At 50.9% G+C, this 24614-nt stretch overlaps 1 protein-coding gene across 2 annotated transcripts; it reads right to left on the bottom strand.

Annotated features, from left to right (window-relative positions):
- Positions 1-24614, bottom strand: ANAPC1 (anaphase promoting complex subunit 1). 2 transcript variants are annotated; one of them, XM_050314899.1, is made up of 47 exons: positions 24329-24613; positions 23431-23592; positions 23278-23329; positions 22577-22686; positions 22297-22379; positions 21482-21555; positions 21083-21228; positions 20474-20694; positions 19601-19810; positions 19247-19342; positions 18915-19005; positions 18733-18798; positions 18452-18589; positions 18098-18238; positions 17791-17851; positions 17293-17480; positions 16707-16781; positions 16056-16321; positions 15720-15811; positions 14913-15061; positions 13859-13937; positions 13743-13779; positions 13573-13643; positions 13287-13465; positions 11484-11710; positions 10189-10307; positions 9500-9771; positions 8871-9105; positions 8309-8400; positions 8017-8151; positions 7806-7888; positions 7611-7689; positions 6978-7052; positions 6693-6769; positions 6339-6429; positions 6177-6230; positions 5736-5929; positions 5382-5468; positions 5132-5249; positions 4530-4607; positions 4100-4167; positions 2511-2649; positions 2115-2201; positions 1687-1782; positions 1350-1548; positions 765-899; positions 1-231 (listed from the first exon to the last, which is right to left on the bottom strand). In XM_050314899.1, the coding sequence occupies exons 1-47, from the start codon at positions 24542-24544 to the stop codon at positions 116-118; spliced, it is 5859 nt and encodes a 1952-aa protein (XP_050170856.1). In that variant the 5' UTR covers positions 24545-24613; the 3' UTR covers positions 1-115. The 2 variants fall into 2 exon arrangements, with proteins under 2 accessions (XP_050170856.1, XP_050170855.1); XM_050314898.1 differs by lacking the exon at positions 1-231 and having other exon boundaries at positions 243-899; positions 24329-24614.

Below are 24614 nucleotides of genomic sequence, written 5' to 3'. Positions count from 1 at the left end.
TCCCACTCGTGGTAACAATTTATAAATAACTCCTGTCCGTCTCCACAGCCGGGGGGTGAGTTTGGTGGTCGAGAAAGGTACAAAATAAAGCAGATTCTGGGTGGTCCTGGTGGTCCTACAGCACCATGGCCTGGGGGTTCCCCAGGAGCAGCGGCGCCAGCCGGAGCAGCGCCCGCACCGGGATGTGCAGCCGCCTGAACTTCAACAGCAGCTCCGAGAAGTTCCTGCTCCCTAAAAGACATCCAAGACCAAGAAAACGAGGTAAAAACGGGGTGGGGTTTGGCCCAAGTAGAGCTGTGATAGAGGGAGCAGAGCAGGGGGGAGCTCCGGAGGCGTTTTCCCAGCGATCCCACGGTTGCAAACGCTGGATAAAAGGTCAGTTTTTACATGAAAACTGTCAGAAATCCCACATTCCATCAGCAAGAAGAACGCAAAGAGAATGCCCAGAGGAGAGGTGTGTAGCAGGCACTGGATTGGAGTCATCCAAGTCCAGACACAGGAATCCATACGCTCAGTGCCGTGGCCAGCACAGCATTCCTGGGATGGGCACTCCCTGGGGAGCCTCCAGCCCCAGATCCCTCTCCCCACGGAGGGGGTGACATTCCTGTCACAGCCCTAAGCAGGGCACAGAGCTCCCAAAGCTGCAGTGCAGCTGAGCCTCCTCAGGGGAGCAGAGCACTGGTGGATGCCAGGCTGGGCCCATGGAGGAAGAGCTGCCCAGTGAAAGGGGCTGGGGTTTCCCTGGATCCCAGCTCCAGACTCACCTTCCAAGCCTCCAGCTGCCAGCTGGGCTGGTGTGGGCACAGAGTGGTAGATCAGGAAGCAGGCCAGCATGCTCAGCTGGCATTCCTCTGGGGGCTGCCCGCTCAGGTAGGAATGCAGGGACACATCCCCTCCAGCTGCGAGACACAAGGCACACCAGGGAAACTCAGGAAGCATTCCAGGGAGGATTTCTACAGCAAAATCTCCATCTCCCCACAGAATGCTTGTTTTCCAACCTCCTTCCTTCTGCCATGGCCATCCTACACACCCTGTTCCCTGCTGTGGTCACCCCTCCCAGAAAACTCTCCCAGTGCAGGATTAGGAAGGCATTTTCTCTGGAAAACACCAACTAAACCTCCCAGCACTACAGAATTCCGCTCCAAACTGAAAACAAGTTGGTTTATCCAAGTGCCTGCCTTTCCCTTGCCAACCTGGATCGGCGAGACAAGAACCAGGGGAGCAACCCGGTCTGGTGGGAGGTGTCCCTGTCCCAGGGCAGGGGGTGGAATGGTCTGTAAGGTCCCTTCCAACCCAAACCGGTCTGGAATTCCATGAAGAGCTGGATGAAAGATCCCTCCCCTGTCTACCTTGCAGCCACTGATCCAAAGTGTTGTCTATAGTGCACTTCATGACGGGCAGGAACTCTGAGTTCATGAAGAGCCCTCGGTTGGGGTTCCTGCTCATCCTCTCCTGGTGGCTCCGGGAGCTGAAGAACTCCAGCACCAGCTTGATCTGCCACAGCTCGAAGGTCTCCGACATCTCCCCCCTTTCCAGCCTCCTCACGGCCTGGGAGAGGGGAAACACAGCGTGAGGGAGGAGGAACAATCAATGCCAGGGACACTCAGACAGCGCAGGGAACACTCTGCCCCCCCCCAAGAAAAGGCCCAAAGTGTTGCTTAGAACAGAACTAGGAGCTGACTGCACCTGGTCGATGGCGATGTACGTGGGCAGCATCTCTGGGTTCTCCTGGGTGACGCACTCATAAAGGATGGAGGAGAAAAGATCCAGGATTTCCTGTTTCTGATCAAGGACATGCGTTAGGTGTGATTTATTCAGGTTCCAAGCACAGCACTCAAACCTCTCCCCGACTTCCCCTAAATGCCTCAGGACACTGAGCAGGGTTCTTTGGATCTGTTTAACACGTTCCTCAAGGAAGGGGGTAAAAACCCCAACACCAAACCAACAAAAATTAGAGGGTCACCACCCCTTTACACCTCTGTATTACAAAACATCCTGCAGAACATTCCCTGTTCCCGCTGCTTGGAGGGCTGGACTCTGCTCCAGAGTTTAATGCAGGTTTCCCCCACCTTTTATCCACGCCAGAAGTGCTGGTGCCCACCAACACACCCTACCTGGCCCATGTCCACAGTTGGCTTGCAGAAATAATCAGCGAAGGAAAAGAGAGCGGGGTCAGAAGTGAAAGCGGAGATCGCTTCTGGCTGGAAAAAAAAAAAAAAACATATTAAAACACACTCTTTAAATGAACTTTTTGGGTTTGGTGCACAAAGGCAGCAGCAATTGATAACCAAACCTTCCAAAACACGAGTGAGGAGACTGTAACCCACATCAAGGGTTGGAATCCGTGACCTAAGGGTTGGGACTCCACGATCTGAAAGTTGGATTCCATGATCTAAAGGTTGGATCCATGATCTAAAGGTTGGACTCCATGATCCAGCCTAAATGATTCCATGACCAAGCACGCTGGGGACAGGAGTATCCCTGGCAGGAGACCCTTCCAGGAGCAGTACCTTGAAGGCCCGTGCTTCGGAGCTGCGGTGAGTGACAGTCTGGGCCAGGAGGCTGCGCCATCCCATGGGATCCTCCTTGTAGGAGAGCTGCCCAGCTCTGAGCTTCACGTACAGGATGCCACCCTTGGAGAGGATCGACCTGGAACAGCACAATGGGGCTTGTTTCCGTGGATACGGGGACACAGAGGGGCAGCCTGGAGAGGAAGGGCAGCTCCCACAGCTCCCAGGCAATAATGTTCCTTTGCAGGCTTTGTCCTAATTTGTTTAAAGCCTACCCAGAGAAGCTGTGGCTGCCCCATCCCTGGAAGTGTTCAGGAACAGGTTGGATGGGGCTTGGAGCAACCTGGGATAGTGGAAGGTGTCCCTGCCCATGGAACAGTGGGATGAGATGGGCTTTAAGGCCCCTTCTAACCCAAACCACTCTATTATTCTATGACTCTTCTCAGATGAGCTCCCAGCCCCAAACGCTCCTTTCACTGTGTAAAAATCCCAAACCCCATCAAACCACCACTATTCCTGCCCAATCCTACAAACAGGAGCGTGCAGAGGTCTGAAGTTCACCCCATTTAGAGCATCAGCTGCACTGGGCATGCTTAAAATAACTGATTTACAGGTATGGAAACTGCTTTGCAAACTAAAATCCAGCAGTGCCCATCTAGGAAGACAGGGAAAATTCTTTCCTGGTCCCTGCCATCTTAAAGGCCTGAAAGACACGTTGTGACACAAGAGCTGATGGACTCAAAGCTCCTGGAGACCCAGGGAGCAGGTAAATCCCAAAGGCAGCGAGTTCCTTCAGGTTCCTGCTGCAGCAAACAAGCGGTGGAGGCTCAGCCCAGGAAAACCAAAGCTCTGGAGCAGGAGGTGGCTCAGGATTCGCCTCCTGATGGGATGAACCGGGATGCTGCACTAATGGGCTGTGCCTAATTTAATCTTCCCTGCTGACAGGGTGGTTGGACTCAGTGATCTCGGAGGGCTTTTCCAGCCTCCCCGATTCAGTTATTCATTGATGGCTTTCCAGTGAACTAAGAGAAGTTTGAGCTGAGCTCAAAGACTCAGCCGGTTTCTTCTACCACTCCTTGTAAGTGCAATTTCACCCCAAATCCTGTGTTCCGGTAAAATCTCCGGTTCCCACAGCTGCCCGACGCGCTCTGAGCGCGCCGAAAACACGGCGAGCGCTTTGTACCGCCAGCAAAACAGCACCTCCCAGAGCAGCAACAGCCCCAGCAGTCTGGGAAACGTGACATCACAGCCACTCAAAACCAAACCAAAACCATGAGCTGGAGCTGCTTTCTGGGGCTGCTCCATCCCACTGCCAATTTCTGTGGTTTTTTACTATCAGGTTTTCCCCTGCCCTGTTTTTTTTGCATGAATTATTCACATCAATAGGTGAAACCAACTACGCAGTTTCTTTCTTTCCTCCTCTTCCTCCCTCCTCCCCCCCCGCCAAAAAAAAGTGCTGCCAAATGCACAGCAGCGACCTGAGCAAAGCCAGGCTTCTTTCTAACCCGTAGGAGGGGTTAAAAAAACCCCAAACATTCAGTAAAAACTACTACAAGCTTGTTATTTGGTGAAGCACTAAAAATACTTACTGGAGGTGATTGGTTCCCTTGCTTAAATCTATTAATAATTCCCAGTATCGTGGTCCCTTCACTCTGATCTGTCAAGAGAAGCAGGTTTTTTTATTAAATAGAACCAGAAGCATTAAATTAAGGTTTTTTTTTCTGGGCCCTTTTTTCTGCTGCTCAGCCAGAGAATTCAGAAGGAGGAGCTTTGTGTCTCCTGCAGTGAAATTTCTGGTACAGGGAACTCCCTGTCCCATCAGATCTTGGAAGATCTTGGTCAAGACCAAAGAGAAGCACGTGGCATAATTTAAGTCTCAGGAGTCACTGCAACAGCACAGCATTGCCCAGAGTCAGGCTAAGGTAGGGCAGGGAATCAAAAAATCCCTAAATCTCTGTTCCTGCACTATTTGTGACACAAAACTGGGTGGATTTCCATTGGAATGGAGAGTTCCTTTACCTGTTTCAGTAAATGAAGCTCTGGAAGAAGCGTGGGTGCCATCAGCTCCTCGGTGGCCTCCGCGTACCACTGGGTGCCCTTCAAAATGCCACAGGATTCCCAGGTTAGAAAAAGGGAAGAAAAAGGGCATCTTATGGGGAACAGCTCCCCTGGCAACAGTTTGGGGGGGTTTCTGTGCCCGAGTCCTGAGTAAAATACAGGACTTGGAACTGGGCACAGGAAACATGAGTAAAGCCACTTTCCCACGGATGGATCAACACCGTGGGCAAGGCTGAAACGGGCAAGCCTGGGAAGTAAAGTTTGCTGTGAACGTGGAGAACTCTTTGCCAGAACCACCCGCAAATCCAGGAGAACCTGGGTCAGTCATGACACCCCTGACTGTCAGAGGACACTGTGGTAACTCTCCTTCTGCCCTCCAGGTGCCCTCAAAGCACACGGGAGCTGGGAGTGGGCTGAGCACAAACCCGTCAGTTGTTTGCAGGGAATCCCTTTAGCACAGCTTGAAACAACCCAAGACTGGAGGCCACACCGATGAAAACTGGGGTAAATCCCAGCGCTCAGGCATCTCCCACCCCTTCCCCAGGGCCTCCCAGCCACGTTACCTTGTAGGTCACCTCTATGAGGGCGTAACAAGGAGTGTTGGAATCCACGTCCACCGGGGTGAGGAGCCTCGGCTCTGCCGCCAGCACGTACAGGTGACGCAGGGCCTGCAGGTGGTACCTGGGGGTGGGAATCAGGAGCTCAGCACAGGCAGGGAATGGTCCCTGAATGCCAAACCACGCCTGGCTCCACAGCCAAATCCAGCTGGTGGTGAAACCAAGGAGAAACGCGGGATCCCCAGCAAAGCCTTACCGGTTGTCCGTGCTGTGGACAGGGAAGTGAGGGTACAGGGCACAAAGGAGAGCAGCAATTGAAGAGTTTGAAGTGCTCAGTGAGTATCTGCAGGGAAAAAAAAACCCCCAACATTATCTTTCAGTTTCCCTGCTAAAAATCACAGGGGTTCAAAATATTTTGGTGTTCCCAGGGATGAGGAAAGGAGTTTGCGAGTCAGAAACAATTCCCGTGGCATTTCAGTACCTACAAGACAACCAGACTTCCCTTTGCAACAGAAGGTGTGTTCATGCACCAGCATGTCAGAAAAAAAAAAAGGAAAATGAAGGAAATTGGAAGAAGGGACGAGCCCTGCCTTTGGAAATGGCAAATCACCTTCCTCCTCCCAGGAAGAGGAGCCCCAGAGCCATGTGGTGAGCCAGGTGGAAGCCGTAGTTCATCTCTCCTCCTGTCTTCTTGTGCATGAAACGGCAGAGCTGAAGGACCTGGAGGTTCCCAGAGCCCGCCATGACCATGGCCAGAGCCAGGAGCAGGACACTCAGGCACGTCTCCAGGTTATAGTGACCTGTCTGGGGGCAGAACAGAGGTTTTATTCCTTCTGTGGTCGGGCTGATCCGCTGCTTTCTACCCCGGAGCTTGGAAACCACAACCCACAGCAAAGGGGAGAAGCAGCAAAGCCCTCCAGAATGACTCCCAGCCTGTAATTCCCACCCTACAATTAATGGGTAAAAGGGCTGGGTGTGTTTCCATCCAGGTTTTGCTGAGGGCTATCAGAGTGTGCCACATAAAGTGAGAGGAAAGTGAGGAAGGACTTACTATGGATGCCGTCGGAGCTGACAAACACTTCAGGAAATCTGTGGCATATTTGTACTGGAAAGCAAAGAAATGCACCCTAAACACACACCCTAAATACAGATCCTAAGGAGAAGTGAAAGGTCTGTGGAGATGGAAGGAGAATAGATAACTGCCCCTCCTTACCAAGCACTGAAATGCTGCCAGGTTCTCCGAGCCAGCGAAGCGAAATCCCAGGGATAAACAGGCTCCGGCGATGATGTAGACGTGGGCTTGCCTAAGGAATAACATCAACAGGAAATGACTCCATACCCCTCTACTCCTCCTCGGAATACACAGGCTCCTCCATCAGTGAAAGGGGAAAATCGAAAGGGAAAACTCATCCCTTATAGAAGGATATCCCATAAAACAGCACTTTCCTTTACGAGGCAGGAAAATTCCTTAAGAGTTTTTTTGTTTTCTTGGTTTTTTTGCAGGAGAAGAATTTAGCTGCAGTTTGTTTTTTTTTTTTTAGGGAAGAGTTTTGTGGGTGTTACTCACGCCAGCGTTTCCAAGCTCAGGTCCTCAGAGGAAGGCAGCTCTGTGGCATGGAGGGAGATGATGTTCTCCCTTATGATCTATAAAAAGCATAAGGGAGAAGTTCACCCAGGCAAAAACTGACTTTTAATTGAAATCCTGGCCATCAAAGGGATAGAAAACAAGTCTGTGGCACAGGCATGTAAAAGCTGGTGGGTTTTTTCCTCCCAGGAACTGTTCCCACCCAGAACAATCCAGGGAAGGTGGAAAACTGGGAAGCAAAGACACCAAATGTAACCAAACACCTACTTGAGGCACGTTGCTGTTGACCCACTTGGAATTGGGCAGGATGTCATCCCACAAAATCAGGCAGCGAGCCAAGGTCTGAAAAGAGGGAGAAATCCAAAACATAGGGAAGAAAAACCCCACCACACAAACAGCAATGGTATTTTTTCATGTCCTTACTGCATCCCAAAAAAACAGACAATCCAGCTGCCCGCTTTCCACAGGTTTGGTTTTTTTTTCATTCTTCATTATCAGAAATGAGAAAACAGCTTTTACATTAAGATGTGCATATTCTGCTTCCAGAACAAAAGAAACCCCAGAAAAAAAATCCTTGCAAGGGCAAGATGAAAATTCCCTATGGAGTTATTCCCATAACTCCATTTGTCTGTAACATCAGGAAAAGCTATAGAAATGCACCCAAAAACTTCATTTCATGTTGCACATAAAATGTGCCTTCCAAATCTTTCTCCATGAATTCTGTGCTGGATGACAAGGAAGCTGCCTCAGTACAAGGAGGAATTGTTGGAAGGGGTGAGTTGGGCTGGAGAGCAACAGGGAGACCAGCGATCCAAGGGGATTCTGGGTGACGGGAACGTGGGCTGGAATTAAAAACCATCAGTCCAAAGGACTGAGAAACAAAACCCCAGCAAATCTTACCCTCAGCAAAAGGAATTCTGGCTTTACAAAGTCCAGCAGGTACATGGTGTCCGGAGCTTTGAGCCAGTCAGCGATGGATCTGCAGGGCGTGCCAAAGGAACAGGTCACATCCCAGCCATTCCCAAACAGCAGAGCCACCCCCACAGCAGCTTAAACTGCTGTGCCAGGCTCCTGCAGCAACTCCAGGGTCCCTACCTGTTGTTGGTCTTTAGGTAGATCATGGCAAGGGCGAGGGTGGCACCGGGACACGTCACGTCCACGTTGATGGTGTCGCCTTCCTGTGGAAACACAGGGAGCACCTCCAGGTGGGAAGGGAATGACCCCAGGCAGGTGTGTAGGCTCCCGAGGTCACCCAGGGCATGGAGACACTTCCTCTCAGACTTCCACCAAAATGGGCAGCACGTACCTTGATTTGGTAACTGGGAGACTTGTGCTTCTCCCTGTGCATTCCCGCCTGGAATCGCCGGTGGCCCCCCACCATGTACTGGTAGAGCTGTTCGGGAACGTTGAGGTCTGACATCCCTATCAGGTTACTGCCATGCTAGCGAGTGGAAAGGAGAAGGAAAAACATGGAAGTGCCTTCCTCGAGGAGAAACCCCCTGCTTTTGGCCCGAGGCAGCCGGGAGCCACGGGTGAAACAGCTCCTATAATCCCATCCCAATGGATAACCAGTGTTCTGCTGATTGCAGCCGACTTACCCCGAGGCACACCATGCCCAGGGCCAGCCCAGATGCCAGGGAATAGGACTCCCTGTCGGTGCAATATTCCATTTCTGGCCCGGGGGGACGCCCTGGAGAAAACAAACCAGCAAAACCCACCTTTTAAAATGCCAGCTTAGCAAACACGGTTTAATTAAGAGCTACTAAGGAAAGGAGGGAAAAAAATATCTGTCCCTTCTCAGGAAAGTCCCCAGTGGAATTCCAAGGAACTGGCACTTCATCCATCCATCCATCCATCCATCCATCCCTAAATGGCAACTCCCTCCTAAATGCTGTGGCTGCAGTTCAGAGACGTGGTGAGAAGGTCAGTGCTTTAAGATCCCTGAACTTACCCAAATGCTGTTGCTAAAAGAGGTTGCACATCCCCAATTACCAAAAACATAACAATTTTACCCTTCAAACTTATCCCATTCCCTGTTTAACACACCAGAGAGCCTCTCAGTAAAGTTCCAGGTAAACACACGGGTAAGGGCTGCCACAAATGAAAATCACAACATGCACAGGAGGACAACACAGTCCCTCACAGGTGGTCAGCACCCACCTATCTCTGCCAGCAGCACCTCGGCCGTGTGCCTGTGAGCCGTGCCCTGGTACACCAGGCCTATCCCGATGACGGCGGCCACCTGCACGTTGTGGGGCACGTCCAGCTCCGTGGAGGTGGGGGGCAGCAGGGCAGGGATGTGGATGCTCAGCAGGCGGGTGATGGCCATGTCCATGGTGCCCAGCTTGGCGGCAGAGACGCCGAGCAGCAGCCCGATGCTGGTCATCTCGTGGCCCTGCGGGAGGGGAACGAGGATGCTGCCTTCAGAGGTGGGAAAACACCTGGAGATCACCCAGTCCAGGGCCACCTGGAGCAGGTGACACCGGAATGAGTCCAGGTAGGTTTGGAATCTCTGCAGAGGGGGAGACTCCATGCCCTTCCTGGACAGCTGTCCCAGTGCTCTGCTCCCTCCATGGAAAGAAGTTCTTCCTCATGTTGAGGAAGGGTCCCTTCCAGCCCAAACCATCCTCAGGCCCTGCACCACAACCATTAACATGCAGCAACTTTGCCATTCTCCCACAGCAGGAAACTTCCAGCTCAGTGGTTCAGAGAAACCTCCCATTTTCCCTTTCCTGTTCTGCTGGAAGGACCCAGAGTCCCACCCAGGGATTTCTGCAGAAGGGCCTCACCTTTGTCAAGTAGTCGTGGATGTTGAGCGTGGCCAGCTTGGTGAGGTGCCCGTTGAGGCCCAGGGCCATGAGGAACCCTGCGTACTCGTTGGCCAGCTCGGCGATTTTGGGCTTGTTGTAGACGATCCAGGCGGAGTCTATCTGGGAAGCGGGAGCGATCTTCAGCCCGGCGGCCACCCCGTTGTGGAAGCTGGCCCAGCAGGCCATGTTGGGGGGCACGTCGATGTTCCCGCTGTTCAGATCCACCGTGGTGTTCCTGGGAGGGGCACGGCCTGCCGAGCACAGAGCGATTCACAGCGATCAGGAACACCCAAATCAGCCACAGGGGGAAGGACAGCTCTGATCCCAGCCGGTCCTCCAGACAGCCCAGATCAACCAGCAGCTTCCCAGGATCTCTGTCCTTTGTGACTCCTCTGCTTTTCAGGAGGCACCTGCTGTCAGGCCCCAGGGTTTCATAACGACACTGGCCGTGACCACTCCGGAAGAAACTAAGAGGGGAAAGATTCAAACCCCAAGAGCTGCTACATCCCCAAAAATCACACCTCAGCCATGGAACTCTCTGCAGTAAAGCACAGAAGATGCTACAAGAATGACAGTAAGTTCAGAAGGAAATGGGATAATGACTGAAAGGAACTCCACCCATCTCCCACACACTGGACTGGCTGGGAAGGAACCACTGCCCCACGTACCGGTGAGATTGAGCTTCGGGATGGGCAACTGCTCCGTGGGCACCGGATGGTAGGAGAACAGGGTGAACATTCCTCGTCCCACTGGGAGCGCCATGGTTCGCTGGCACAGCTGCAGCAACCTGGTGGGGACATGAGACCAAAGCCTGGCGCTCAGCATGGAAAACTTCTCCAAATACACGGCATAAAATGGACCCCCAAGACAACAGGCACGGGACACAACCACTTTTCCCCCCCAGTCTTTCCTCTTTCTTTTGACCCCCACCCCTTGGTCTTTACCAGATTAATCTCAAAGACATGTTTTCCTGACACCTCGTTGGAACGTGACGCTAATTTTCCTTAAAGCTGGTAAAATCAACCTGTGCCATTTCCCAGGACATTTCCCAGCCACATCAGAGGGGAGGTGACAGGAGAAAGTCAAGCAGAGCTGGTGGGAATCCTGCTATGACTGGTGTAAAACCCGTGTACAGAGTTCATAAGGTGCTTCCAAGAACTCTGACCACGGTTCTCTATGATTTACTCTGGAAACACTTTCTAGACTTGTCAGATTACTCAGCTTGGTAGGTCACACGATAATTTGACACATTCCTACTCCTGTAGAGGGTTTTACGTGTTAAGGGTGTCCTGAAATTCACTTTTTTTTCCTCTGTTGTTTTTTTTTTTTTTAAAGAAGATACTTTTAACACCCCCAAAACTAGTGAATAAAGAAGCAGGATGGGGACTATCACAAGGCCACTGGGCACAGGAGTGGTTTTGTGTAGAATTAATGAGGTCCCCTGAGTCAAGACCAGCCCTGAACAAAGTGTCCTCCAGCTTTAGGCAGGGGATGGATGATGTTTTGTTCTCCACAGAGTAGGTCCTGCTTATACATCACATTTTGTAGGTGGAAAAAAAAGTGCTACAAACTGCTTTCAACCCCCAACTGATCCCAGCTACTTGGGTTTCAGACTCACTGCTGCTCCAATCCCAAGGGCTCCTCCAGCTCAAACACAGCAGAACTTTGATGTCCATGGAGCTCCAATGACTTGGATTATGAAATCCAACCCTTTTCTATTGAGTCCTAATTTAATGCCCAGTTCAGACTGAAGAATATTGCCCTGTTCAGATCCACTCAACTCAAAACACCCAGACAACCTTTTCAGAGCAAAATGAATGAGAAACAGCTGGAAACAGAGAGAGTTCCAGGGCCAGGTTGGACTGGGCTGAGAGCAACCTGGACCAGTGGAAGGGGGATGGAAGGAGATGAGCTTTAAGGTCCCCCCCAGCCCAAGGCATTCCACGATTCCACCATCCTTTACCTGTTTTCCTTCTCCTCTATGTACTCGTGGTCGCTGGCCTCCGGCATCTGCACCACGTTGACCCGCACGGGCCGGGCGCTCTGGAGGAGCCTCCTCACCTCCTGCACCCTCAGATCCTCGCTCCAGATCAGGGACATCACCTCCTCGTTCATGTCGTTCATGCCATCCTCGTCCTCCTCCGACTCAGCTGCAGAGGGGATGTCCGAGGGCAGCACCGAGCCCACGGACTGCGAGGGAAAGGGGGAGGAAAGGATGCGATGTCAGGGCTGGAAACACCAGCACCACGGGCTGAACTCACCCAGCACAGCCAGAGACAGGGCTGTAAATACAAGGGACTCACTTGTGCATCGTCAACACCACCAGGATTACGGAATCCAACCCTTTTCTATGCGTCCTGCACTCAGGTTTAACTTAATGCTCGGTTCAGGCTCAAATATATTGGTCAGGCCTACTTAACTTGGAGACACCTGAAATACTCCCAAAACCACATGCTCCCTACAGGAATTCTAAGGCCAGCCAGGAGGATTTCTGGACGTGGAAATCGAGTACTTTTGCCCGTGGAAATGGGATAAAGAACTATCAGGAGAAGAGAAGGAGACCCCTCAAATACATCAAGGACCACCAGGCTGAGCTTGAGGAGGTGATGTGGGACATAGTTCTTGTTTTTTCCACACTCTTTCTTGTTTCAGAGCAACTGGAAAGAATTTTCCCCTCCACAATCAGCGCAGTTTGGGATTAGCCCAGTCAGCTCTTCTGTTCTGCAGATGCTGCCCAGAAACCTGCATTATTTTTCTAATCATCGATGTTTTCACCAATCAGAGTTTTCATCTGGATTCTCTCTGCAACAACCTTGGAAAAGCAGGTTACCTATTAAAACAAACGGCCTGTACAGCAGAAAATTCCAAGTGTTTGTTGCTGACAGCCAACCTGGGCTTCACCACAACTCCCACACCGGAGCTACGTGACCAGAAAAGCCCCAGAGTTGTTGGCACACCCCCTTTCCACGCAAGATTTAAGAAATCCTCTCTTAAAACTCTGCTCTCCCGTTTCTTCTCATCACCCAAGTGCTGCAGAGGACCAGAAAGAATGGCTGCCTGTGGCTCTTTGGGAACATATGACCCCAGGAAGGCAAATAGATGTGGAACAGATGAATGAAACCCAATTTCTTCTGATAAATACACAGTAAATCTCAATTCATAACTGCACCACCCAGCGTCCGTTCTGAAACAGGAAACTCCACCCTGCCCTCCTGAGAAATGACAAACAATTTGGGGTTTTGAAGAGCACTTTATCCTTTTAAGGCAACATCTACTCGAGGCATTGTTATAAAGTGAGCGATAAAATCAAATTTATCATCATTTTTGTGATCCGTGAGTGTTTCGGTTGGGCAGAGCTTCACCAGCAGAAAACAAAAAGGGCTTTTAACATGGGAGTTTGGACACCTAGTTAATTTACTTTTCTGCTAAATCAATGAGGTTTTGAATATGAAATCACTGGTGAAGCCTCTGTTATAAAAACCGGAATAATTTTAGTATCCCTTCAAAGCTAAGACAACAAAAATGATCTTGCCCCAGACGTATCTGAGATTACAAATCCCTCTTCCTGACTGTGGCAAGGCTATGGACAACCTGCTGCCCTGAAGGGGTTTTGTGCCAGCCTTCAACAGGATTCTTGGCTGCCAATAAAAGATGTTCACCCCCAATCTTGTTGCGATTCCGCACCTCGGGATGCCCCGAAATTCCTGAACTGGCTGCTCTGGCCAAGACCCCCAGGGCTGTGAAATCCATCTGTGCCCCTACTCACGGATTTTCCCTTGTGCAGGTTCCCTTCACAGGCTTGTTTGGACAAATCCTGGCGCCCAATGAGGATACAAACAGCTTCTGGCCAGTCCGAGGCCGGCTGCTCCCGGCAGTGATAGATGGCATCCCTGATGGGAAGGGCCACTCCAAAGGGAAGAGATTCCAGGTCTCTTAAGGTGAAACCTTAACGTTAACAAGGAAAAGAACCCACACAGACCGTGTCACCGAAGCTGGAGAGAGGGTATTTCATGTCATGTTGTTACTTAAAGCTGTTTTCATCCCGCTCTTACCAACATTTGTCATCCAAAGGACTAATTTCTCAGCCAGGCTGGAAACGGATGAGCTGTGCTTGAAACCGCACCTGGAAAACAGAGGAGAGTTAAGGAGAAGCCGACAAAGCTCGTCCAGGAGTCAGCAGAAAGCCAAGAACTCAACAAAACACCACCAAACCCCCTCGTACCGATTGTCATCCTGTTCTGTTTGCTGCTTCCGTGGGCCTAGGGAAGACAAGGCTGCATTAATCCCACATTTTCCAAGCACATCCCAATTCCTAGGGTGGCATCAAAGCATCCTCACCTGATGTGATCTTGTACAAGTAATGGGAGGCTTCGTTTGCCACGGCGCTCTCATCCCCAAGGATATAGAGAGCCACGCTCTGGACAGGGAAGAGGCACCAAAACAAGTCATTTTAGGAGTTGGAATTGCTTTGCTTCCCAGCAAAACAGGCAGGAAATAACTGCAATGCAACCTCAGCAGTGGGGTAGGTTTATTTTTAGTAAAAGGAGACTGAAGCAGTTGAAACAAGCAGCAAACTTTGAGGGTTTAAGGTTTGGGAAAAAAGACATCCTGAATTTTCTCACTCATGTGGGAAATGTGTTCCCACTCATCCTTCTTGTCTCGCTCACATCTCATTTCTCTAGCAGAACACACACATTGTTTATTAAAGACACTGTTTTCCACTTGGTTTCCTCCACATCTTGGATATTATGGAGGCTCCAAGTGAAAAGTTGTTCCCACTCCAACTTTCCAGCCAGCAAAATCCAAGGGATCAGTCCCCCATTTACTTTTTAATGCTCCCAGACAAGAGAAGCTGGGAAAAAAAAAAATCACACTCAGATGAAGATTTTGTGCTTTTTTTATGAAGAGCTTCCAACTCTGAGCTCTGCACAGGCAAGTCAGGCAGAGGAGGGAGAAAATAAGAGTCTCTTTTCCTTGTTTTTCCCCTCAGGATCAAGAGCTCTGTTCCCAGCTGGAAGGTTAACTTGGAGTTCCATTATTACTTTGCACAAACCACAAAAAAAACTACTCTGCCCTCAGCAGCTCTCCTTCCCCTCAAACAGCTCCTCCCACCTGCAAAACCCATCCACAGCCTCCAGCCAATGGAATTTAGCAGGAGAGGGGACTTGCAGGGATTTATTTCCCTGTGGAGGCATTGCAGGGGGATGTCAGGCAGGGAGATGAAGCCTTTGGTACAGAGTTACTGATCCACACCCACCCAGCATGTCCCAGTTGTTTCACATCCAGTGTTATTTCAGCTTCCCTGAGGGATATTTCAGTCCCAGCTGGAGCAAGCCTTGCCCACAGGGCTGCTGTGCTGACAGAATAGAGCTCACTGCGCCCCAGTACGTACCAGTACCACCAGTTTGCTCCGTTCACAGATCCCAGGTAAATAGGGATAAGGCTGAACTCCCTCTCCCTTCAGGCAGGAACTCAGCCACTGGAAGATGCTTGGAGGCTCAGCAGAGAAAAAGGAGGGATGGAGCATGAAACCTGTTTGGACTTAACCACAGGAACAGCAAGGCCAGTGAGTTCAGGGCAGAGGCACAATAATTCCCCATTATTCCCAAAGAAAGCCCTACAGAACTTCCTTGAGCAACAAACCCCCAGCATTTCCCTCAAAACTTTCCAGATTTCTCCCTCCTGCCATAGGGAACAGTCTTGGAAGTTAACAACACTGAGCTGAGCTACAACCTCTCTGCCTTCCTCGTCCACAGACACGAGCAGCAAAGCCTGAGCAACTCCAGGAGATTTTTTTTTTGGGTAAGTTTTTCTTACACAACCCGTAAAATCCAGCTGGCAGGACACCAAGCAGACACACAGACAACGTGTGACCCGGTTTTAATGTCAGGTTTTGTGGGTTTAGCTCTGATTTGGTTCTTCTGAACTCGAAACCGAGAGCCTGCCAGCCCAGCAATACTTTCCACGAGAGAGGCACTTCTCACCACCAGGCTTTTTCCACAGCTGAAGATTTCTCAGCCAGCCTGAGCTGGGGCTTTGCCAAGATGAGAGCAGCATTCTTTGTTCTGTGGAGGCTCCCACGAAACACTGGAGGCACCAATTCATGGCTCTCCTGTGCTGATTTCAGTCCAGAATCCTCGGGGGACCACCAAAACCAAAGGGAATTTCCAGATATCCCTGAATGTCCTCCTAAACTCACCTTGGTCAATGATGCAGGTCTGTCTGGAGGTTTTGACCAGGGCTGGGTAATCTCTGTAGTAATAATCCATATAAGCTTCCAGTTTTAAATCCCTGGAATGACAGAGAAGTGAGTCCCAGAGGGGGGAAAAAATGCACCTTCCTGGATGGGAATCCTTTGGGAGTAGGTGCTACTGGGGAAGGATCTGGAGCCATAGGAAACATGAAGGTTTTCAACATTCATCTTCTTCAATACGTGGGAAGTCCGCTCTAATTTGTGCAATTCCCAGATTTCCCATGTAAATAATGAACACCCAGGGCATGATGCCCAACCCTGGGATTTTCCAGATGGACATACCTGGCCAGTTGGACCAGGAGAACCACGAGGGAGCGGAGCCCTTCTCCCATCAGACTGTTCAGCTTCAGCTCCTCGTAGATGAGGTGGAGAACAAAGAAAATGGCAGGAATGTGGCTGAAAAGGAGGGTGGAGGAGTCCAAACTAAGGTTCTGGGGAAAGTCATCCTTGGAAGGGGAAACTTCCAGAGGGTCCAGCCGCAAAGCTTTGGCAACGGGATGAGACTCGAAATTCCTGTGGTAGTCCGAGCTCAAGAGATATTCCCAGTCCTAGAGCAAAGAAACAGGGAAGAGAGGCAGAGATCACAGCAAAGTATCACCAAAGCATTGTTACAGAGGAGTTTTTCCCCCAAAAAATCGATCCCAATGTGACTGTTGGATGGAAAATGTGCTGCACAAGAGATTCAATGATTAAAGTTCATGCTTCCCATAAAAGAATCAAAGCTTTCATTCCTTAGTCCATCCTAATTCCCCCTGGAAATGAGAACCCTGACAAGCAACGTCACACGATGCAGCTTTGGAAAAGAAAACTTTTCTTCTCCCCCAAATCCACCTCAGATGAAATTCCATATGCAAAGTGTGTTTGCCTTTAAAAAAAAAAAGCCAACATTAAACCCCTCCTGCCTCTTATTTGTAAGAGAGAACCATTTCTTACCTCATCTGACCCCGTTTCTGAGGGCCTTGCCTTCTTTGGAGCAATGACTGGTGAAAGGGAGCCTTCAAAATCAAGCTGCGAGAAATAAGAAGAGTGAAAGCAGCTCAGCAGTGAAATTCCCAAGGTTTCATAAGTGAATTACTGATCATTAAACCTGAATTCAAACCAAGCACAACATGACATAACTTGAGGTACTTCTAGATTTGCTGGGGAAAAAAACCCATAAAGACTGGAATTCAAAACTCCTCTTTAGGAAACAACAATCTGAGCTGTGATCTGTGTTTAAAATGAGAGTAAATTCAATATGGATTAGATGAGCCAAATCTTTAATGCGTCGGTGTTGGGCGTGAGCTGGGGTCAAACCTTCATCATTTGCATTTATAACCAACTGCCACGGTCAGTCAAACACCTCATAAATTCACAGAGTAAAAGAGAGCTGAAATAAGAAATTTCAGACTTAATTCTACAGCACTTTGTGGTTTAAGACAAGCCACGACCCATTTCTGCCTCTAGCACCTCTCCCGAGCCGTCTGGGCCCCTGAGGAACTACCAGCAGGCTCAGTGTAAAGCAGCAGGACTCGCTCACGTTCCGTGTCCAGGCCAGCCTGTCCGTGTTGTATCCCATCATGTTCATGAGGCAGGTGACAAACAGGCTCCACTCGGAGTGGTAGCTGGGTCCTCCCGGCGCGTTGTAGGCGTTGTACCACTTGACCAGCACCTGCACGGCCGTCTCCTTGGGCAGGATGGCTTTGAGCCCCTGCAGGCACCTCTTCACTGGGGGGGAAAAGAGGGAGACAACAATGCAGCTGTGTTTTCCTGGGATTCGCTCCCTCACGTGTCCATCCTCTTACTGGAGCTACTTTGAACTCTCCAGAAACTCGCAGTAAAAGCCACACAGCCTCCCAGAGCTGTTCCTTTGCCGAGGCTGAGCACAGACCCTCAAGGTGAAATAACCAGGGGAAAATGTCCCTTTTTTGCTCATTGCTGAAGCCAGTAACGTGTGAAATGGCACTTCAGCTCTTCCCCAGGAATGAAACACACAATAACAGAGAGCAAAAAGTAACCCAAAGCTTTGGAGTCCTACCTAATTCCGAAGTGGCGATCTCAGGGATAGTGATCCGCACCATGGTGTTATTGCTGAGCTCCTGAAAAAAATCCACAGGGGAAGAGTCAGATTGGTAAACTTGACTAGTAAAGGCAGAGCCCTTTTCTACCAACTCAGAATCAGTTTGTGTGTTAAGATATTCCCAAAATCCTGGCTGTTTGCTGCACCAAAGATCTGCAACCTCAGGTGCCCCAGCTCCGTGGAACACTTGGAACAGAGCCTGAAATTACCTTGAAATAATCTCTGCTAACAAAAGTGTGGCCTCAAATGACAGGAAAACACCTACTAGAGTTACTCTGTTGTGGACAGGATCTCTGAGAGCTTGAACAAAAGTCCCAAGCTGCTGGAAAGTACAGTCCTCGACATAGGGCGAGTCGTGGAGCTTGGAAGAATCCCTCAGTTCTGGAACTGGTGACAAAAGCACACCCTGAAAAGTGGTAAAAATCATTGGGTTTATGGAAATCATAAACAGGTAAACAGCACTAAATAGATTTTCTTTAAACACAGTTTATTTAGGGGATTTACAGAACAAGAAGAAAAGACTCAGCTCCAAAAGATTCCTTGGAAGTTAAAAGATCAACCAATCATTTGAAGCTGTTACAACTGAATCCTTCCCAAGGAATATTTCCTCACTCCTTACCTCCTCCAGGGGCCCCAGGTGCTTATTCAAAGGCTTGGATGGAGTACTGACACTGTCCAGGGGAGTGCTTGGCCGAGGCATTTGGTTGGACATGGTCAGGGATGGAGCAGGAAGGCCAGGAATGAACACCTTCCCCACCTTTTTGGTGGGGAAAAAGGAAAAGAAATAGTTAATTTGTTGCTGAAAATAAACCCAAAAGGTGATTTAATTATGCCACTGATTTTACAGAACTCCCTTCCCAGCACTGCACATAAATTAGGGATGGGAACGCTGTGGCTCACCCGAACCACTCCAGAATAAAGCACCAGATTTCCACTGCCTTCCAGAACCAGGAGTGTGTCGATGCCCTGGAACAACCAAGCAGCACATTCAGCTTCTCATATTTAATTAGGGACACTCCAGTTGGGTGACAAGCGTCCCAGCAGGACATTCCAAGGGGAACAGTCCCCAGGGAGGGACGTACCTGCACCGGAGCCGCATCCTTTGCTGGAATGTTGGTGACAGACCCAAAGATCAGCTGCGACTTATCGTTGCTCTCTTGGAATTTTACACACCTATGGATTAGGGAAAACAACAGGAAACGTAAAAAGATTGCCCTGGGTGCTGTTACAGAAAGAAACCACAGAATTTAAACAGCGCAGATAATTTGTTGTGGAATATCTGGTTCCTTTTTCCCTTGCTTTGCCCCAGATAAGTCAATTTGTTTTCACTGTTCTAGTCCAGTTAAAAGCCCTGCTGTACTTCCAGCTGGTGATTCCCAGAGTGCTCCCCCGTCCCCAAGGTCGGAATGCTCACCGCAGCTGGAGCTGGGATTCCACTAAAAAGCACAAGAACTTCTGCCCACAGAGGTCAGTGGAAATAAACACTTTGGATGCTTGGGAATTCTTCTCTCTGTCAAAGAGACACAAGGACCAGGTTAGAACCTGCTTGGCTTTAGAGACCTCAGGAAACCATTCAGAGGGCCTGGAACAACCAGGCAAAACTTCTCCCAGTGCCCAGGCACTTAGGGAGCATCATTCCCAAAAAAAAAAAACCAGGAAGTACAATCCATGAATCTACCCTAAGGAGGCTCCACCTGCAGAAAACACTCTAAACCAAGCTGTGATTTCCCTTTATTTAATTCCTCCCAGCCCAGCACAAGCTGCTGACCTGACGTTTGTGACCGTTTCTGTCCACAGGTGATCGATGCACAGCTCGGGGACGATGGGCTCTGTCTCTGGCACGAGGAAGGAGTCGTTGGAAGCGCTGCTCGGGGACTGGGTGAGGCTGTGCCTCCTCGGGGACTGGGCACTGCTGGAGAAGTTGAACCTCTGCACTCCCGAGAAGGAATGGACTCCCAGGGCCGGGGAATGGGAGCGGCTGCGAGGGGAGACACGGGACACGGTTGGGAAGAGGATCTTCAAAATTAGGGACAGAAGGAAAGACACAGAACATGGCTGGAGAGTGGATTTGTGATATCAGGGACAGAATCCCAAGGAGCTCAAAACCCTGACTTTGAAAGGCAACAAACCCCACCCTAAACTAGTCACTAGTTTAGTGTCAGATGCCTTTGCCAATACACATCCCAGCACAGGAGAATGTTTCTCCAGTTAATTTCCAGTAATCTCATCTCTGCCAGAATCCAGTAGATGAGATTTCAGGAGTAAGAAACCCAACATTTTCGGCTGTATTGTCCATTCCATGAAAAATCTCTCCCGATCTCTTCCCTCTAACTGTGGCTTTCTTTAGAAAAGTGACCCAAACCCACTCGTGGGACCTGCAGATGTTCCCTGACTCAACAACAGACTGTCTGTGTCGTGACAGAACAGCCTCCCTGGCCCCTGTACAGGATTTTCCAGCTGTGCTATCGGGATAACGGCACAGCAAGAGAATTCCAAGAGGGTTTTCAGGTGCTGCAACACAAAGAGGCACCTGCACCTTAGAAGGAGGGACTTCCCAGGGCAGAGAAAGACAAACAGCAAACCCAGATGTCCACGCAATTCCCCAGCTCCCATCCTTTGGGAAGCGCTGTGCGTTTCCCACCTCAAGGCAGCCATGTTGGAGATGGTCGGGGAGCGGGACTGCAGGCTGGGAGAGGACCCGGATCTGCTCTGGCTGTGGATGGACGAGTAGTTCTGGAAGGGGGAGCCCCCGGGGGAGTCTCCCTTGGAGAAGCTTCGGAGATGGGCGGTCAGGGAGCTGTTGGTGGCCACGTGCTGGGGAGTGCCCACCTGCTCCGGGAACTTCAGCACCATGCTCTGCTCCTGGGACACAAACCAACAGGCAGGAGGAGCTTTTTCCATCAGTTAGGTGTCAATTCCTGCCTTCCCACTAGGTTATTTCCCGCTTTTCTTACAGAGCACGACAGTTTGGAGCCCAAACCTTCCGGTGCAATGTATGGAATAACATGTCAAGCAGTGTATGATCCACGACCACCACCCTCATGTGACTTCCCTGGCTGTGCTCCAGGCAAACCCATGCAAGAAACCACTTAAAAAAAAATAAAACAACCACCCCCAACAAATATCTTATGCTTACAAATTCCATAAATCACAAGTAAACCAGGTGTTTCTAACACCCAGAGCCACCAGGACATGGAAACACACAGGGTTTTTTTCCAGTGATCCTCTTTAGTCCCCGTGGCATTGGTACCTCAGGCTTCACTCTCCGGAGAGCCCAGACCGTGTGTAAGCTCTGCACAGTGTCGTAGGTCATCACAATGGAAGGGTCAGGGCTGAGGAACACGATCCTCATGGTGTGGTCAGCCACGTACTGCACTCGGGAAGAGCCAAACACACCTGGGAAACAGCAGTTGGCTCCAGTCAGGGTAAAAGGATGGTTGCTATAATGGTATTCCGAGCATTTTCCACGCCCTTTTCCCTCCCTGATCTGGGTTTTGTTCCTAACAGCTTCCCTGTTCATGAAGCACCTTTAACTTCTCACTTGCAGGTGATTATTTCCACACTTTTCCTAGAGTCCTCAAGGCACACTCTAAGGTTTGATCCTACCCTGAGGCACTCCGGTGACAACCCCTGAAGGGGCAAACTGTACCTCCAGACTTCCAGACGAGAGGAGTGATCTCATCCAAGGGGTGCAGCATGCTGAACATCGTGGGCAGGGGCTCCCTAGGGAGAAACCAAACACATCAGAGCCTGGAATCCGACAGCAGGGACACCTATTCCGTTCCCAGAAGCTTGCTGGATTAACTGAGTAGACTCAATTCCTCAATTTTCAGGGCCTCTATTTCTAATCCCAGTTCTTCTGGGTACTAAAGAATCCCAAGTGCCTGGGATGGACACACAAACCCCACACTGTCCAGCTGCTTCCTCTGGGATCCACAGAGGGCTTCCACAGGGACTGGGATCCTCATCCAACAGGGAACAGGATCCTGACAATCCCTCAGTGAATCTTCCCATCCATCACATCCACCCTCGTCCATCAATTGCCAGGACAAACCTTACTGAAATCAGGCTGGTGACACCCACATTTGTGCCTCCCAGATCCTGTTCCCAGGACTACCGCTCCCAAACAATTCTTAACACTCAGTTTTGGGCATTCTCACTCAGCATCACCGGGAAGGGATAAAAACCCAGAAGGAATCACATGAACAGAATTCCAGAATGGTTTGGGTTGGAAGGGAAGATGATCCAGTCCCACCCCCTGCCATGGGAAAGGACACCTTCCACTATTCCGGGTTGTTCAAAGCTCTGCCAAGCCCTGAACACTTCCAGGGATGGAGCAGCCACAGCCTCCTCCTTTTTCACCTGATTCCACCTTTTCCCATGACAAACACAAAGCTCCTTTCAATTCCTTATTGGATTATCCAACAGTCTATCAGGAAACAACCCAGACCCCTCACCCCATACCTGGGTGGGCTTGGAGGCACCTCGTGGGAAGAACTGCTGCGCTCAAACAACAAACCATATTTCGTTGGCCAGACGTTTGCAACCTATAAAATAATGATAAATAGGCTTATGGTGAGGGGGGGAAAAAAAAAATCAAGTGTTTTCTCTACCGGTTATGTTTGAGGATTTTAGAGTAAATTAAGATGCTTAGGCTTTTTCTTGAGAGCAGAACATCATAAATCAGAGCCATTTGTGAAGCAAAATGGTGCACTTGTGGACAAAAAAGGAGGACAGAACTTACCTGGAAAGGCAAAGCTGCAATGTAATCCTTTCCCTCCATGCTGTGCACGTTTATACAGGAATTCTGCAAGATGCAGATACATTTCTCTACTGTTTCCTCGCTACCCGAAACTGGGAGGGGAAAGAAAGGAAAAAAGCAATTACACAGTGAAGTTAATCCCTATTTCAGACACTCCTTATACACAAAAAGTAAATTTTCAACAGAGCAAGGCTTGGTGAATGAGCTCTCCAGTGTGTCTGGAGATGGAGAGTGGAGCTGGGGAAGGGTCTGGGGGACAAGGAATCCCTGAGGGAGCTGGGAGGCTCAGCCTGGACAAAAGGAGGCTCAAGGGGGACCTTCTCACTCTCTCCAAGTCCCTGACAGGAGGGTGGAGCCAGGTGGGGACTGGGCTCTGCTCCCAGGGAAAATGGGACAGGTGAGAGGTAATATCCTCAAGCTGTGCCAGTGGAGGTTTAGGTTGGATATTGGGAAAATTCCTCCCCAAAAGGGCTGTCCAGCCCTAGCACTGCTGCCCAGGGCAGTGGTGGAGTCGCCATCCCTGGATAGGGGTTTAAACCCCCCCTGGATGTGGCACCTGGGGGGGCTTGGCAGTGCTGGGGGAACGGTTGGACTGGGTGACCTTGGGAACTTTTCCAACCCAAGCAATTCCACGATTCCAAGCCAGGGGAGCTGAGCTCCAAGCATCTGCCCAGGACACTCACCATCAGCTTTTTCGGATTTTTCCCGGGGGACGGTGAAGTCACACCACAAGGCCTGAAACCCAACGCAGACCAATTAACTCCCAGCGAGCTGATGCTCCCCGACCCAAACACCGCCTGGACTCACTCAGCCTCCCTCTCCCCGGGTTCCCCCACCTGCAGGACGGGGCTGTCGACGGTGAACGCCTTGTACACGGCGGACGCTTGGCCCCTGCTGCCCTTGCTCCAGATGACCACGTTGCTGGCCACGTACAGCTCCTCGTCGTAGTCCACCTCTTCTCCCACGTCGCTGACGCCCTTCCTCAGCTGCCAGCTTTCCTGGAAAACGGGGGCTTGGTAAGGAGAGGCTACAGGACCCACCTGCGGGATCAGTCTGGCCGGTTCCGAGGTGCTGGCACGGGCTGCCAGGGGAGGCTGTGGATGCTCCATCCCTGGGAGTCTCCAAGGCCAAGTTGGATGGGGCTTGGAGCAACCCAGTCTGGAACTAGATGGGCTTTAAGGTCCCTTAAGCCCAAACCAGTCTGTGATTCTAGATAAAGGCAAATCCGAACCCATTTAGAGTGATTTTTTACGGAAGCCAGGGATGTAAAAGGGAGGAACAGATAAGAGAAACCCTGTGTTGAGTCATGATATTCAGAGTGAATCCCTTTCTTTCCTAAACTCCTTCTCAGAGAGCAGCTGGGGTGCTCGGTCTGCATCAGAGAGGGTGCTCACCTGGAGAAGAGAAGGCTCCAGGGAGACCTTAGAGCCCCTTCCAGTGCCTAAAAGGGCTCCAGGAGAGCTGCAGAGGGACTTGGGACAAGGGGTGGAGGGACAGGACAAGGGGGAACGGCTTCCCACTGCCAGAGGGCATAGTTAGACGGGACACTGGGAAGAATCCTTCCCTGTTTGGGCGGCGAAGCCCTGGCACGGGTTGCCCAGAGGAGCTGCGGCCGCCGCATCCCTCGGCTCGGAGCCCGGAGCCCGGCGGTGCCCGGGACGTCCCCGCGGCACGGGGCGAGATGGACGAGCTCCGAGCTCCCTCCCCACCCGCCCGAGGCGAGCGCTGCCGTACCCGGTGTCGGTCGTGGATGGTGACCTCCCGCAGGGACCCCACGAGCCCGGCGGCGCCGTCGGAGGAGCAGAGCTCCGGGGCGGGCTGCAGCCGCCGCAGCTGCAGGCTCAGGGCGCTCGGGTGCCGCCGGCTCCGCTCGCGGCCCCGCGGCGCGAACTCCTGCAGGTCGCCGGCCGCAATCATCGTCGCCCTCTCAGTGTCACAGTGGTCCGACATGGGGCCCCGATATCCTCATTATTTCCGGGACGCTCGGGCGGCTCCCGCGGGCTCCGGGACACGCGCGGGC

Source organism: Myiozetetes cayanensis, unplaced genomic scaffold (assembly GCF_022539395.1).
Source record: "Myiozetetes cayanensis isolate MyiCay16 unplaced genomic scaffold, myiCay2020 scf2-11, whole genome shotgun sequence".
Lineage (NCBI taxonomy): Eukaryota > Metazoa > Chordata > Aves > Passeriformes > Tyrannidae > Myiozetetes > Myiozetetes cayanensis.
Note: the sequence above shows the minus strand (reverse complement) of the source record. Positions and strands in the feature narration are given on the sequence as shown.